Consider the following 17,021-nt stretch of genomic DNA (forward strand, 5'->3'; position numbering starts at 1 on the left):
CCCCCTCCCCAACACCAGGCTGGGCCTAAGGCTGGCTTAGGTCACAGACTGTAGAGTTTAGGGGGTTGGACTCATGGTTTCGAGTCCCTACATGCTGACTGGGTGGGGAGAGCGCTCCTCGTTTGGCTGGGGGTGCCTGGGGCCCCGCACTGGGCCGTGGGAACAGAACCACCCGTGGAGGGAAGGGGAAAGAGGGGACTGGGGTGGTGGAGAGGCGGGTGGGGCTGAGTGGCCACTGGCTGATGGCCTGGGAAACAGTTCCATCCTCTCTCTCTTCCACTGACCCTCCTAAGGGCAGGGAGTTGGGTTCGAGGGGTGCAAGCTAGGAGCCTGATACAGAGCCCTTGTCTTCTCCCCGTCTTCCCGCAAAGGGAGGGTGCCTAGATTGCTGGTGCCCATGCTGGCAGGACCAGTTTTAGGAGTGACCAAACAATGTATATGGAGATGGGTTGTGGAACTCCAGAAAGCTGTGGAGCAAAGCTGACCCCCAGGCCACTCAGCTGCCTTAACTAGCTGCCCCCTTGGCTTTCAGAGCACTTAGCCCTTACCTTGTGGCTTCCCTGCTGGTGGAGCACAGTCGTGGGCCCTAATGTGGCCCCCACCTGCTGCCCTCTAGCCAAGGCCTCTGCTGGGCCTGAGGTGAGGCCTGGATTCTGGATTCCAGCCTTCTTCTGGAAGCCCTTCTGGGCATGCGACCTGGTCGGTCATCATGCTAGGGAACTCATCAAGGCTGGGAGTAAGGAAAACTCATGTTCACCTTGGTCCAGGTAGTTTACATGTGGCTTTTATAAGCATCTGTCATCTAAGCCTCATAGTTCTGTCAGGTACTGTTTTTATGCTCATTTTACAGATAGGAAACCTAAGGGCCAAAGAAATGACTGGTTCTGAGCCCTGGTGTCCGACCTTGTTCTTCTAAATCCTGAGGCTGAGATCACAGGTCTCTTTAGCATTGGTGGCAAACTAAAAATGGGGTTACTCCTTCCTATATAGTAAAATGAAATAAAATAACAGCTGGTAGGTGAGCTAATAGCCGATTTTAACTGTTTGCTGCCTGGAGTTCCTGCGCTGGGGGCCAGGTCTCCACTTATTGCTCTAAATCAAAACAATCCCCGTGAATGCCCAATGAGGCTCTCAAATTGAGAAGTTGATTTTCGTCAGAGTAAATGAAGAATATTATTATATTTTACACGTCAATAAATCAATGTAGTCCTAATTTTGCCACGCAGGAAATCAATTCTGGTCTTTCTAAACCATCAAAGATGTTATGAACAAAGTAATTTCACAAATTATGGCAAGTAACACATTTATTGATGACTGCAGTTTAGGAATTGAGAATCTGTGAGCACCGTAATATAATATGGTGCACTGGTGTGAGCCGAGTGAAACACAGATTATATGGTGAAACTGTAATGCATCATTTGCTATTAGTGGGCTGGTAATAATTACCAGTTTCAAAGCAGCTCTTTTGAGGTAATCTTTAGTCTCATTCGTAACAGCCCTTCTCATTGACATTATGATTACACTAGCTGCCCTCACAATCTAGAATATCTAGTTGATAGGAATACTACAACGCGATAGTGAAAACTGTATGTTGTATGCTCATTATAAGATGAAATGCCATCTTCTCTGACCTGATGTATGAGAAGAGAGGGTAACAGTATGGTGTGAACATACTGGAGCATGAGCATATCACTGGCTCCAAAAGCAAAATTTTAGGAAGTTCAGAGAGCAAAATCAAACAGATGATTCCCCTTTAAGCCTTTTGGGGAGGGTGCAGGTGAGATCCTTGGAGCTGTGCCAGATACCTTTCGGCACTCACCAGTGGCCTTCCCCGTTCATGGTGTGTGCGGAAACTGGCATTGCTAATCATGGGTCCAATCCTGAGTTTCAATCGAATATTATAATCTAAGATATGATTTTAAGGCATTTGGAGTGATGAAAGTGTTAAGGACTTGTTCCAGCTGACAAATCTCCTTTTTACTTATCCAGTTCGGATTGTCAGGCCAAATGTATGATAATAACACAAAGTCCTAGGGAGGCAAAGGAGAAAGCCACAGAGGGTCATGTTAGTTGGAACCAGATCGGTTTTTTCCTGCCTATTTAGGACCCAAGTCATTGTTCAACAACAACAAAAAATTTATGAAAATACTCTCAATGATGCTTTTTATTTCCCTTTGAAGAGAGGAGGCAAACAAAAATAGGCAGATAATGTGATACTAATGTCAGCGTTTTCTTTCAAAATCTTTCTGCCTTTTTTTTTCTCCCTCCACATTAGGCAAATGTTGGAAACCTAATTTTGGTATCTTATCATCTAATCTTGTTAAAGAGATTTACCCAGGAGTGGGATATATTGAGTGAGTTTATAAATGCATTGTAAAGTAAATTACAAGGTCAGGGCAGGGAGTCCATTATTCAGACAAGTGCTTGAGCAGGGCTGGCTTGTTTTGGAATGCAAGTGTTTGGGGCTCCTGAGAAGACCCTGCCAGCTTTTCTTTCTGACTTGCTAAATGGAGGAATCATAACTGATTAATTTTCTTATTCCCACTCTTTAGCTTCATGGTGGATTTTTTGCTTTAAAAAAAAAGTTACTGACACATACTAGCTGGGGGCCTTAAGCGATTCGTCTAGTCCCCCTTTTAAAAGACTGGCTCAGGGTGCCTAGGTGGCTCAGTGGATTAAAGCCTCTGCCTTCGCCCAGGTCATGATCCCAGGGTCCTGGGTCATGATCCCAGGGTCCTGGGATGGAGCCCCGCACTGCTTCCTCCTCTCTCTCTGACTGCCTCTCTGCCTACTTATGATCTCTGTCTGTCAGATAAATAAATAAAATCTTAAAAAAAAAAAAAAAAAAAGACGGGCTCAAGTTTATTCCTCGCTTGTGTTTTACGCACGCCTTTTTTGGAATCCCTGGGAAGTTATCTATTTTTCTCATCCTTGTCCTTTGGCCACCAACATTTGTGCCCTTTTTAATGCTGTCGTTGACTGGTAAACTGTTAGTTACTCCCTTGGTGTATATATATTTTTAAATTTAGCTATCTCCAGAAATGAATGATTGTGAAGTCAAGCTGGCCCCTCTTTGCCAAAGTGGCATTTACCACTCTCGGGTTCTTTTCAGCGAGAGAGAAATAATGTGACTTAAGCAGGGCCCCTCTCCAGACGGCTTGGCTACTGGCCAAAGAGTTGACTAGCTGAACTGTATCTTTCTGTTTCTTTCTCAACTGGAGCTGAGGCTCAGCCGAGGGCGCAGGATGTTGTATAATTTGGTTCACGTTGTTAGCCTCTCAAAATAATGAGGAGGAGGCTAGTGTAGCATTTCTCAGCCTGCTGCCCGTCATGGTGCTGGCTGCTTTAACTGTTCTTCAACTAGGATGCTGTGTCTGCTTAAGTTGGCACCAGCCACTCCTCCTAACTTCTCCAGACTCGCATTTGTTTGACTGGGGGACAATTCTTAAAGATGTGATCCAGCCTGTTGGTTAAATCCGAATTAAATTTCTCTTTTGAGATTTTTGCACTGTCCCTTGAGATAAAAAGGGGAGTCCCTGTAGGGAGTTGTGGAACCAGAACTGGGACTCACTGATCCTCACGCAGGCTGGGAGGTGAGAATGTCGCTAGCCTCTCTTCCACGGAATTACTTTATGCGTATCTTCTCATTTTTAACAATATCAACAATTAGTGTGTTTCCGGCTAAGATTAAAAGCATCTCTAGGCCCACAGAGAATTGTAATGAGTTGACCTTCTCTTTTTTGATATCTCTATGAAATGATTGCCTCTTTAGAAAGTTCACCTGCCACCCAGGGGAGAATAGAATGATGGGATTTAGGAAGCAGGGAAGTTTCCCTTAGGTCACCTTGTCCAAGTGCCTCCTTTAACAAATGAGGAAACGGAGTCACAGAGATGAAGTAGCTTGCCCCAAACCACAGCTGGCAAAGGACTGGAAAGCTCAGATGTTTGCTGAGATTCCCTAGAATGTAGGGATCCTCATTCCCAAGCTTGAATTGGTCCAGATTCTTCTGATTTGGAGATTGGATTTAAAATTCTTAGAACTGAATGAAATGGCAGAAAGATTGATTGGACAAATATTTATTGGGCCTCAGTCACCAGATGTGCCAGGCACCAATGTAGGCTCGCAGAAGAATAGGTCAGTGAGGGCTTAGGCCTTTCGGGTTGAGGGCTGGGGGCAGGGAAGGCTGGAGGTGAAACATAAAGAAGCAATTGCTAATGCACTCCTCTGTGATGAAACATTGATGTTGGTGTTGTATTATTTTGCAGGTAAAGATGAGCCCAGCAGCTACACATGTACAACTTGCAAACAGCCATTCACCAGTGCATGGTTTCTCTTGCAACACGCACAGAACACTCATGGATTAAGAATCTACTTAGAAAGCGAACACGGAAGTCCCCTGACCCCGCGGGTTGGTATCCCTTCAGGACTAGGTGCAGAATGTCCTTCCCAGCCACCTCTCCATGGGATTCATATTGCAGACAATAACCCCTTTAACCTGCTAAGAATACCAGGATCAGTATCGAGAGAGGCTTCCGGCCTGGCCGAAGGGCGCTTTCCACCCACTCCCCCCCTGTTTAGTCCACCACCGAGACATCACTTGGACCCCCACCGCATAGAGCGCCTGGGGGCGGAAGAGATGGCCCTGGCCACCCATCACCCGAGTGCCTTTGACAGGGTGCTGCGGTTGAATCCAATGGCTATGGAGCCTCCCGCCATGGATTTCTCTAGGAGACTTAGAGAGCTGGCAGGGAACACGTCTAGCCCACCGCTGTCCCCAGGCCGGCCCAGCCCTATGCAAAGGTTACTGCAACCATTCCAGCCAGGTAGCAAGCCGCCCTTCCTGGCGACGCCCCCCCTCCCTCCTCTGCAATCCGCCCCTCCTCCCTCCCAGCCCCCGGTCAAGTCCAAGTCATGCGAGTTCTGCGGCAAGACGTTCAAATTTCAGAGCAACCTCGTGGTGCACCGGCGCAGCCACACGGGCGAGAAGCCCTACAAGTGCAACCTGTGCGACCACGCGTGCACGCAGGCCAGCAAGCTGAAGCGCCACATGAAGACGCACATGCACAAGTCGTCCCCTATGACGGTCAAGTCCGACGACGGCCTCTCCACCGCCAGCTCCCCGGAACCCGGCACCAGCGACCTGGTGGGCAGCGCCAGCAGCGCGCTCAAGTCTGTGGTGGCCAAGTTCAAGAGCGAGAACGACCCCAACCTGATCCCGGAGAATGGGGATGAGGAGGAAGAGGAGGACGATGAAGAAGAGGAAGAAGAGGAGGAAGAGGAGGAGGAGGAGCTGACGGAGAGCGAGAGGGTGGACTACGGCTTCGGGCTGAGCCTGGAGGCGGCGCGCCACCACGAGAACAGCTCGCGGGGCGCGGTGGTGGGCGTGGGCGACGAGGGCCGCGCCCTGCCTGATGTCATGCAGGGCATGGTGCTCAGCTCCATGCAGCACTTCAGCGAGGCCTTCCACCAGGTCCTGGGCGAGAAACATAAGCGCGGCCACCTGGCCGAGGCCGAGGGCCACAGGGACACTTGCGACGAAGACTCGGTGGCCGGCGAGTCGGACCGCATAGACGATGGCACTGTTAACGGCCGCGGCTGCTCCCCGGGCGAGTCGGCCTCGGGGGGCCTGTCCAAAAAGCTGCTGCTGGGCAGCCCCAGCTCGCTGAGCCCCTTCTCCAAGCGCATCAAGCTCGAGAAGGAGTTCGACTTGCCCCCGGCCGCGATGCCCAACACGGAGAACGTGTACTCGCAGTGGCTCGCTGGCTACGCGGCCTCCAGGCAGCTCAAAGATCCCTTCCTTAGCTTCGGAGACTCCAGACAATCGCCTTTCGCCTCCTCGTCGGAGCACTCCTCGGAGAACGGGAGCTTGCGCTTCTCCACGCCGCCCGGGGAGCTGGACGGAGGGATCTCGGGGCGCAGCGGCACGGGAAGTGGAGGGAGCACGCCCCATATTAGTGGTCCGGGCCCGGGCAGGCCCAGCTCAAAAGAGGGCAGACGCAGCGACACTTGTGAGTACTGTGGGAAAGTCTTCAAGAACTGTAGCAATCTCACTGTCCACAGGAGAAGCCACACGGGCGAAAGGCCTTATAAATGCGAGCTGTGCAACTATGCCTGTGCCCAGAGTAGCAAGCTCACCAGGCACATGAAAACGCATGGCCAGGTGGGGAAGGACGTTTACAAATGTGAAATTTGTAAGATGCCTTTTAGCGTGTACAGTACCCTGGAGAAACACATGAAAAAATGGCACAGTGATCGAGTGTTGAATAATGATATAAAAACTGAATAGAGGTATATTAATACCCCTCCCTCACTCCCACCTGACACTTCCTTTTTTCACCACCCCCTCCCCCATCGCCCTCCAGCCCCACTCCCCCGTAGGATTTTTTTCTAGTCCCATGTGATTAAACAAACAAACAAACAGAAGTAACGGAAGCTAAGAATATGAGAGTGCTTGTCACCAGCACACCTGTTTTTTTTTTCTTTTTCTTTTTTCTTTTTCTTTTTTTCCTTTATGTTCTCACCGTTTGAATGCATGATCTGTATGGGGCAATACTATTGCATTTTACGCAAACTTTGAGCCTTTCTCTTGTGCAATAATTTACATGTTGTGTATGTTTTTTTTTTTTTTTTAAACTTAGACAGCATGTATGGTATGTTATGGCTATTTTAAATTGTCCCCGATTCGTTGCTGAGCAAACATGTTGCTGTTTCCAGTTCCGTTCTGAGAGAAAAAGAGAGAGAGAGAGAGAAAAAGACCATGCTGCATACATTCTGTAATACATATCATGTACAGTTTTATTTTATAACGTGAGGAGGAAAAACAGTCTTTGGGTTAACCCTCTACAGACAGAATGGACAGCACTGAAACGAAATCTCTATGAGCTAAATGTCTGTCTCTAAAGGGTTAAATGTATCAATTGGAAAGGGAAAAAAAAAGGCCTTGAATTGACAAATTAACAGAAAAACAAAACAAGTTTATCCTATCATTTGGTTTTAAAATAAGAGTGCCTTGGATCTATGAAAACCACGTTGATGGTTCTTTCTACTTGTTATAAACTTGTAGCTTAATTCAGCATTGGGTGAGGTAAGAAACCTTAGGACCTAGCATATAATTCTATATTGTATTTCTCACAACAATGGCTACCTAAAAATATGACCCATTATGTCCTAGTTAATCATCATTCTCCCTTTAGTTTAATCTTATAAGCAAAACTGATTATACCAGTATAAATGCTATTTTGCTCCTGGTGAGAGCTTAAAAGAAATGGGCTGTTTTGCCCAAAGTTTTATTTTTTTTAAATGATTAGATTGAATGTGCAACGTGCAAAAGCCCTGGAATACAATTAAATGCATTAGTAAGGAATTCATTTTATGAAGATAACTTGTTTTAAATAATGTCTGTTTAAGAAAATTCTGGCACCGAAAGAAATAGATCCAGATCTATTTGGTTGTCAAAGGGACAATCAAACGATAAACTTTAAGACCTTGTAGACCATATTAAAAACAAGAGACTGACGATAAGGTTTGACAGAGGGTAACAGGAAAAAAAAATATGTGATCTTTTAGCACAATGTGGTACTATTTGCCATTTTAAACTAGAACAGGTGTATAAGCTAATATTGATACAATGATGATTAACTATGAATTCTTAAGACTTGTGTTTAAATGTGACATTCTTAAAAAAGAAGAGAAAGAATTTTAAGAGTAGCAGTATATATGTCTGTGCTCCCTAAAAGTTGTACTTCATTTCTTTTCCATACACTGTGTGCTATTTGTGTTAACATGGAAGAGGATTCATTGTTTTTATTTTATTTTTTTAATTTTTTCTTTTTTATTAAGCTAGCATCTGCCCCAGTTGGTGTTCAAATAGCACTTGACTCTGCCTGTAATATCTGTATCTTTTCTCTAATCAGAGATACAGAGGTTGAGTATAAAATAAACCTGCTCAGATAGGACAATTAAGTGCACTGTACAATTTTCCCAGTTTACAGGTCTATACTTAAGGGAAAAGTTGCAAGAATGCTGAAAAAAAAAATTGAACACAATCTCATTGATGAGCATTTTTAAAAAAAAAAACTAAAAAAAACCTTTGCCAGCCATTTACTTGACTAATGAGCTTACTTACTCGGACTCAACATTGCAAGCGCTGTGAATGGAAAACAGAATACACTTAACATAGAAATGAATGATTGCTTTCGCTTCTACAGTGCAAGGATTTTTTTGTACAAAACTTTTTTAAATATAAATGTTAAGAAAAAATTTTTTTAAAAAACACTTCATTATGTTTAGGGGGGAACTGCATTTTAGGGTTCCATTGTCTTGGTGGTGTTACAAGACTTGTTATCCATTTAAAAATGGTAGTGGAAATTCTATGCCTTGGATACACACCGCTCTTCAGGTTGTAAAAAAACATACATTGGGGAAAGGTTTAAGATTATATAGTACTTAAATATAGGAAAATGCACACTCATGTTGATTCCTATGCTAAAACACATTTATGGTCTTTTTTCTGTATTTCTAGAATGGTATTTGAATTAAATGTTCATCTAGTGTTAGGCACTATAGTATTTATATTGAAGCTTGTATTTTTAACTGTTGCTTGTTCTCTTAAAAGGTATCAATGTACCTTTTTTGGTAGTGGAAAAAAAAAAAAAAGACAGGCTGCCGCAGTATATTTTTTTAATTTGGCAGGATAATATAGTGCAAATTATTTGTATGCTTCAAAAAAAAAAAAAAGAAGAAGAGACAAACAAAAAAGTGTGACATTGTACAGATGAGAAGCCATATAATGGCGGTTTGGGGGAGCCTGCTAGAATGTCACACGGATGGCTGTCATAGGGGTTGTACATATCCTTTTTTGTTCCTTTTTCCTGCTGCCATACTGTATGCAGTACTGCAAGCTAATAACGTTGGTTTGTTATGTAGTGTGCTTTTTGTCCCTTTCCTTCTATCACCCTACATTCCAGCATCTTACCTTCATATGCAGTAAAAGAAAGAAAGAAAAAAAAAAAGGAAAAAAAAAACAAAAACAATGTTTTGCAGTTTTTTTCATTGCCAAAAACTAAATGGTGCTTTATATTTAGATTGGAAAGAATTTCATATGCAAAGCATATTAAAGAGAAAGCCCGCTTTAGTCAATACTTTTTTGTAAATGGCAATGCAGAATATTTTGTTATTGGCCTTTTCTATTCCTGTAATGAAAGCTGTTTGTCGTAACTTGAAATTTTATCTTTTACTATGGGAGTCACTATTTATTATTGCTTATGTGCCCTGTTCAAAACAGAGGCACTTAATTTGATCTTTTATTTTTCTTTGTTTTTATTTTTTTTTATTTGGATGACCAAAGGTCATTACAACCTGGCTTTTTATTGTATTTGTTTCTGGTCTTTGTTAAGTTCTATTGGAAAAACCACTGTCTGTGTTTTTTTGGCAGTTGTCTGCATTAACCTGTTCATACACCCATTTTGTCCCTTTATTGAAAAAAATAAAAAAAATTAAAGTACACAATGTAAGCTTCTTGTGTCCTCATTTGACACACTCTGTAAATTACTTTCAAGAAAATAACAGGTTTTAAGAGAAGGCCAGTCAGTCTTTTTCAGGATTATTTCTATGGGCATTTTGATGCGTGTATTATACCCTAAAGGAACATAAAGTGCTTACTATATTAAAATAGACATGTCTCAAAACATGGAAATAGTTTTTAGATTTTATAGTTCTAGAATAATTTTCAAGAAATGGAAAGTGTTTTCAGTCTGATGTTAAAAACTTTCCCTTCATCACTTAACAATAATTCATTCAGATATAAATGAAAAATTTACTGGTAATAGCATCTTAAACTTTTATTTCTTTTGGATTTTTTGCTGTTCTTGTTGTCTGAAAGTTCTTTTTCTATTCTCCCTTCCCTGCCCTATCTTAGAACATAATGTAAAAAAGCTTTTTTTTTTTTTAAATCAGCTCTTTCGTTTCCATATGAGTCTTAATTCATACCAAAAATAACCTCACTTCCCCCCCATAAAAGTCCAGAAACAAAAGCATCAGGTTAACAAGACAGAGAGAGAGAGAAGTAAACAGTAGTTTAGCCAGATGTGGCTAATCTGTGGAATCAGCCACTGATTTCCCGAGATTGATGGTGTTTGCCTTGTGATTCTGAGGTCCTAGGGACCAAAGATGGGACAGATCTTTTAGGTGTTTTTATATTGTGTTCCTGGCTGATAGCAAATGAGAGGGGAAGTACCTTCAGTGATCATTTGCCCAACCAACAGATTTATGGATTGAAACATAGTCTTTGGAAAGCAGGTTAGGTCCCTTATTTAAAATTTAAAAAAAAAAAAAGCTCTCCTTAGAAATCTGTGTTGTCAGTTTTACAAATACTGCAACCTGCAGCATCTATTTGCTTTATTAAAGCACAGACTTCTCTGATCCTGTCTCCCTGTTCCCAGTGTAGATGAATGGATACAACGTTGTTCTTCTTTTTGTAAAAACCAAAACAAAAGCTGTTCTGTTGTCTTCTTGTGGTAGCATTTTTGTTGCTCAGTTCTTATGCCCTGGTGCCTGTGAGGTGGCCTTTTCATGTAATGCCTTTGATCTGAGGCAAGAATAGTTTTATCCTTCTAAAATGCACAGAAAGGAGGTGTATTTTTTTAAAGCCAGTTTGGGTGGGAATTAAGGAGTGGAGGCAGAGAGGAACCCCAGAAGAGAAGATCTGTCTGGGGCTGGGAATAGGGGCTGGGATAGATAGAGATGGACGTATCTTGCAGGACTTGGTAATTGGCAGTGAACTGAGAGGCGATTTTTGTGTTTTGAATTAGGTTACTTCACAACTGAATCCACAATACTAGTCAGGATAGAAATATTCCCCAGGGCCATGCCAGTTTTAGATGTGATGACTTCTGCTTCACCATATTAAATGTCCATAAAACCGCTGTGTGTCCCTATTACTCTTTTATTAGGAGCCATGAGTGCAGCTGTGCAGGTTTTATATACGGTGTTCGTTTTAATTTTTCAGTATATGATGCTCTTAGCATAATTGGGTTTTGCATCCTGACAGACAGAATTAATGGTGGATACTGTATACTTACTTGTATGTTCAAATTTCTTCAATCAAATGGGAAATGGGGAGGGGTGCAAACATCTGGTGATAAATCACAGATTATGTTTGATTTACATGGTCCCAAAGTTAAATAAATTTATTGGGAGACACGTTCTTCAGGGTACTTAGTCTCCTGGCTTAGTGAAGCCCTCTTATAAAATCTAACTTCTGAAGCTGAGTGAACAATAGGAGTCTGAAAACCTAGGCAACAGGAATATAACTTAAAAATGACATCTGTATCCGGGACCCCAAAATTGAAAACATTAATGCAAAATAACAAAAAAACATTTCCAACAGAGGATAAATTCCCGATTTTTTTAAAATGAGGAAATACTAAGGATGTTAACATTTTTCATAGTTCTCCAGTTTATGTGAAACCCCCGATGTGTTGATGGAATGTTCTCTACATACCTGAACTCTTAATGCTTAAGTGCTCCCTTTTGTCTTCCTTTGGAGAACAACTTAATAAACAGGAGTACCGCAAATACTACTTCGCACAGATTTTAACTTAGAAACCCTCCCAGTGCATGGATTACCTCTATCCCGAGACCATTTCCTACCCTCTCTTTGTTTAGGACCTACAAAAGGACTGAAGCCAATACATTTTAAAGGTGGCTCAGAACACTTGGTTCTTCATTTGTACCAGCCATGGCAGGAAGTGTGAAGTCGTTGAGTTTTTCCCAGGGCATTCTGTGATAGGACTGTTTATTTAAATACCATTTTTGTATATGTAATAAGTACGTACTGTGTATGTTCATAATGCTTGAAGTGAGAATTTGAAAGGAAGCGGCAGTGGGGGTTAGATATCATTTCATTTGGAGAAATAAGGAAATGAGGTGGTTTATTCACAGACACTAAAAGTTTGTTGAAAGTTTGTAAACTGGGATATTTCAGGCTTTCCTGAAAAGGAGTTGAGGAGCCTCAGGCCCCATCCTGTCCTGCTTTTGAACACTTTCAGCTCAGAGCATGAGGGAGGAAATACGGAGTTTTCTTTTCTTTTTTTTTTTTTAAAGCTTCTTTTGCCCACACACAAACATGATTTCTTATGACTGTGTTGTAGTCGTGTGTTCTTCATTATGATTCTGTTGCTCCATCATCCCCGGGCCTGGTGTGTTCAAGAATGTACCCATCCCATTCTCTTTTCTTTTTCAGACAACTTCCCATTAAAAAAAAAAAAAAGAAAAGAAAAAGAAAAAGAAAGAAATGTGGGAATTTTGCCAGTGTGAGGATGGGATTGGCAGTGTTCTTTAAACCTGCTTGGAAAAATGTCCTTTAAAAGACTGTTAACTTTTAAAAAAGGCACAAGGCACTTAGCAAATTTTCCTAAGTGTCTCTTAAGGCCCTGCAGCTTTTCCAATTAAGAATAAATGAACCCATGTTTAGAGAAATGGACATCAGGACACATAGCCAGAATTGGGATTATGTACAGTTATTTCAGGGCTGCTGTAGCTGCAAATGGTAGACATGGGTTGTTGGGTGTGCACTTTTGCTTATTGTCATCTTGTTATCCCATTAGCCCTCTGTTTCATTTAGTAAAACACATGGCCAGTGAATCAGCCTTTAGGGGGATGGGTCTGTTTCTCTCTCTCTCTCTGTTTCCCAGTGTCATCTATGGTCATGGGATGCGATTAATTCCTCCCTTGCAAACAGGAAAGGAGACCAGTTCAGTTCACGTGGGTCATTGTGCTTAAGAACCTAAACTTGCCTGAACACACAATTCCAGTGGTCGATCCAAATACTGTTTTTCCTTTCTGTAAAAGTGGCAAAGACTACTTAAAGGGAGCGCATATCAGGTCCCTGTGATTCAGCAGAAAAGGCAAATTAAACGATTTCCCCAAAGTCAATCTTCTAACGCAGGACCCACCCCCCCCACCCCCAAACCCATAGGGGGCTGTGCTTTTCAATAATGGTGAGCGTGGTACATGTCCATGCTGTATTTTGTCTGTTAGGGTTTTCAGTACTGGTAGCAGGTCGGACAAAGGGGTTCGATGGGGGTATCAGCCCACCTGGACACAGGAGGCCCCTCAGTCCGGGTCTCCACTGCGCTGGGGGAATTCAGGAGAGCAGCTGAGCTCCAGACCCTGGGCCTCCTGCGGCGCCAAGTCGGGGGAGAGGAGGCCCCAGGCCCAGGCTTCAGGTCGCCATGGCAACGAGCCCTGGAATGCCACAGTGGTAGCCCTCTTCCTCGGCACATCCGGACTCCCAGTTCTGCTGCTTCAAGTCAATGTACACAGCAAGGGAGGAACCCCGGAGGAAAATAACCACTCCCTTCTTCCCTTCACCATTGCCTTTCCCCCTTACCAAAAAGAAAAAAAAAAGGAAAAGAAAACTGCATGTTTGAAAGAAACTACAGGCAGTTTTTGGTGCAATTTGGGAGCAACTATTTTGGGTTCTGGTTTTCTCTTCAGAGATTTGTTCGCCTCTTGTAAATCGTTGGCTGCTTTGACGTTGAACTTGATGACATTTCATGTTTTCGTTGTGCTGCTTTTACATCAATTTTGAGTTTCTGTTTCTTTATAATTTTATTATTATTTTAAGGAAATGTCCCCTTCCCCCCCTCCCTCCCCTGTTCTCCTCAACCAAAGGACTGTTTCCTACTCAGTTTTCTCAGTCATAAGGGAAAGTGTTTCCTTCCAGGTGTGTCCCGAGTTTATTAGGACTATCATACAAGCGGGTAGCGGGTCTGGGTCCCTGGTGGGGAAGGCAGGGAGGGAGGCATGGGAAAGGCACTCAGAGAGGTCAGAGATGTGGTGGGGGAGGGGACTGAGTTTGAAATCATGTTTAAGATGCCAGTGGCTCAACCTGTGGTGGATTTAAGTTATAGTTTTAAAGAGCTAGTTAGAGAACAGAAAATCACTGGGCCAAGTCACACCTGTACTTTTTTTTTTCCCCTCCTCTGTCTCCAACCTCTTTCTAGGTTCTTCACACACCCCCATTCGGCGTAGTACCCAGAGAGCTCAAGATGTGTGGCAGTTTTCGGATGGAAGCTCGAGAGCCCTTAAGTTCTGAGAAAATTTGAAGCCCCCAGGGGCGGGGTGGACGCGTGCCGCCCAGCCGACATCTGCGTGGTCTGTCATCCTGCTAGTTTGTGATGTTTTCTGACAGTAGCCTCCAAGAAGCCGTTGTGCGAAGACAGAGTCCTGCAGAGTCCTCCCTGCCCGGGCCTGCAGTGCCATTTTATTTATATTTTTTAATAAAAAGTAAAAACAAAAAAACAGACCCACATTGGAACAGTGAATCAGTCCCATTACCGAGGGCCCCTGGACCATCGCTGTCCCGAGCAGCGTCCTGGCCCTTTTGAAACCAGCCAACCTAATTACCCGTATTGTGGAAATGAGCATGAGTCCCCCAACCCCTTGTTTCTATACATTCTATGTTGTCTTTTAAAAAGTGTGCTTAACATTGACACAATAAATGTTGGAGCTTTAGGTGGTGTTTGCTTGTTCTTTAATTATTAATGCTTATAAGACAATGCAGCTGCTTATGACTTTGTGTTTCTGTACCCGTTTCCTGCAGACATCCATTGGGTAGAAAGAACAGATTTGAGGAATGGGTAGGAGGTGTAGGAGGGGAAAGAGGTTACTGCTTATCAGATGGCATAAATTTTCAAGGAGAATCAAAATGCAAAACTTGGGAATAAATCATAGCAATATCATAATTAATGTAGTAGTAGTGTTGCTGTTTATTAATGCTGAAGTGTGGTTTTCCTAACTGTCTGACTTATAATTTGCATACCATTAAATAATGCATAATATGGCACGCTGAATTCTGTTTTTCAAATATATGCTTTTGGTGGCTACCATGCAGGATTTGAATTTGTCTTTTAATTTAGCTCAAGAAAGATACCGTCACTGTGTTAGTGGTAAATCCCAAAGAAGGTGATAAATGTCAGTAGTGGCTTATTAAGTATTCTAATTTCAGGTTCCCAAACATTTAGTAGATGTATCTTAATACAGACAGACAAACACACATAAAACTTCTTTATTACTTACATCACTGTATCAGGAAATTTGGGGCAGATTTTATACGGGGGTGTGGAGGGGAAAGTGGGGGAGGAAGGAGGTTCACATCAGAACACATGGTTATGATCATGACATCCATTCCTCAGAAATTAGTGACACAAATAAGTTAGGTCTACAAACAGGTGATAAAAATCCCTTCTGGTCCAGTTAATTTGTAAAAGAACTTTTCTCAATTGGGTGTTTTCCATTGCCTGGAGAACCAGAAGAGAACTAGAAACAATATAGCATATTAAAATAGGTTTATAAATAATAGAACTCAGACACCTGTGTATTATAGATTTACATATTGGCTGTGAATGTAAGTGGGGAAAATCTTACCCACTCACCACCCTCTGGCTAGATTACCTAGCCTAGTGAGAAGATAGCAAAATAATTGGCATCTGGATTCTTTCCTGCTTATTCATCATAAATAATGACTTCTTATAGTAGTGTACTGCCTTCTACTTCATACAGTGCTCTCATGAACATTATTTCATCTGATCCTCGTCGGGACAGATCTCACAACTTCCACTTCGTGGGTGAGGAGACTAAGGCTTGCCAGGGTTGAGGGCTTGCCAGAGGCCAGGACGATGAGGGGGAGGAGAGGGAAGCCAGGTGTTCTGGTGTCTAGTCCAGAGCTGATTTCACTGAACTCTATAACTGATCAAAGAGACTGTCTCCCCGTGTTAGCACACAAGTCATAAATGTTCATAAATGCACACACATATGGCACACACACACAGAGTCAAGAATGTCCAAACGTCAGGTCACACAAAATTGTCCCTTCCTACCAACAGCTCTGGGCACTGCAGGAGGAGCTTGGAGCAAGGGTCCTTCCTTGCCATCTTTCCCGTGTCTCTTCCATGACAGATAAACAACCCTGATTGACTAGGTGGCCTTGATGAGTTAAGTTCCTCTCACCTAGGTGGGCTGGGTCTTCCAGACATGAATTATTTCCTAGAGAAACTCTCTCCCTGCCCCATCCTCTGCTTTTGTGCTGTTGAAACCTGAGACCAATAGGGATTCTGTGACAGCATCCTCCCTGAAAGTGCTAAGCTCCTTGCTAATACTTTGAAAAAGCGACACCATTTCCAAAGGGAAACCCTTTGGACTGAGACAGAACAAATAATCAAGATTTTTTTTGAACAACGTCGGCCTTGGTAACTGCACTCGGTGTTCACTACACTTCCATTTCTGGTCTACATTTCTGCCTCTACCTCTTTTTTCTTCTCAGAGTTAGAAAGTAATAGATAATTATAAATTACTGGGTAATTATAAATAATTGGACCCATTATAAATACATGGCTATCTCTAAAAGTGTGATTTTTGTTTTTTGAGGGGGTGGGGGAGGAGAGAGGGCATGGGTGAAGAATATCTTTTCTTCCTCCCCCTTTTGGAAAAAAAAAAAAAAAAAGACCTCTCTTTAGAAAAAGAAAAAGAAAAGAAAAGACCTCTCTTTCCCCCGTATCTTTTTCAGTTGAAAGAGAATAAAAGTTCATTTATGAAATTCATTCTGAAATGATGGTGTTGTGGTAGGGCTAGAACTTTTGAAAACCCACACAGGATTGATGATTTGGGAAGACATCTCCCTGTGTGATAAGTCAAGGTCGTGGTTATCCGTGAATGGTGGAAGCCGAAGAAAGGACTGACAATTCTGATCGGGGTCTTCAGTGTGCCCTCTCCTGAGAGTGAAACTTCAAAGTGTAGAGAGATTAATTGGTTGCCCAGCATGTACTGAGCATGGATTAGAGGACACGGTCTCAGATGCTTGGGAGGGTGGGGACCAGACACTGGACATTGTTCTTACCCTCCCAAGCCTGGTCTATGAACATTAATTTTGTGGTCTGTTTAAATTGTCACACTAAACAAAAAGGTCTGGTTAGACTTCTGAGTCTGTGATGGCAGAGACTCAGTAGCTCCTGCAAAAACT

At 42.9% G+C, this 17,021-nt stretch overlaps 1 protein-coding gene across 9 annotated transcripts in view; it reads left to right on the top strand.

Moving 5' to 3' along the window:
- Positions 1-14,518, top strand: part of BCL11A (BCL11 transcription factor A) — a 102,871-nt gene extending 88,353 nt beyond the window's left edge. For 4 of the 9 annotated variants that reach the window (XM_059406026.1, XM_059406022.1, XM_059406023.1 and 1 more), the window contains one exon: positions 4,267-9,095. In XM_059406026.1, the coding sequence (XP_059262009.1) occupies positions 4,267-6,287 (2,021 nt within the window). In that variant the 3' untranslated portion in view covers positions 6,288-9,095. Of the gene's footprint in view, positions 1-4,266; positions 9,096-14,007 lie in introns of those variants that run through there. The other 5 variants (XM_059406027.1, XM_059406025.1, XM_059406029.1 and 2 more) reach the window with 3 other exon arrangements.
- The last annotated feature ends 2,503 nt before the right edge of the window (positions 14,519-17,021 follow it).

The sequence above is a fragment of the Mustela nigripes genome, chromosome 7, assembly GCF_022355385.1.
Source record: "Mustela nigripes isolate SB6536 chromosome 7, MUSNIG.SB6536, whole genome shotgun sequence".
In the NCBI taxonomy this organism is placed as follows: Eukaryota; Metazoa; Chordata; class Mammalia; order Carnivora; family Mustelidae; genus Mustela; species Mustela nigripes.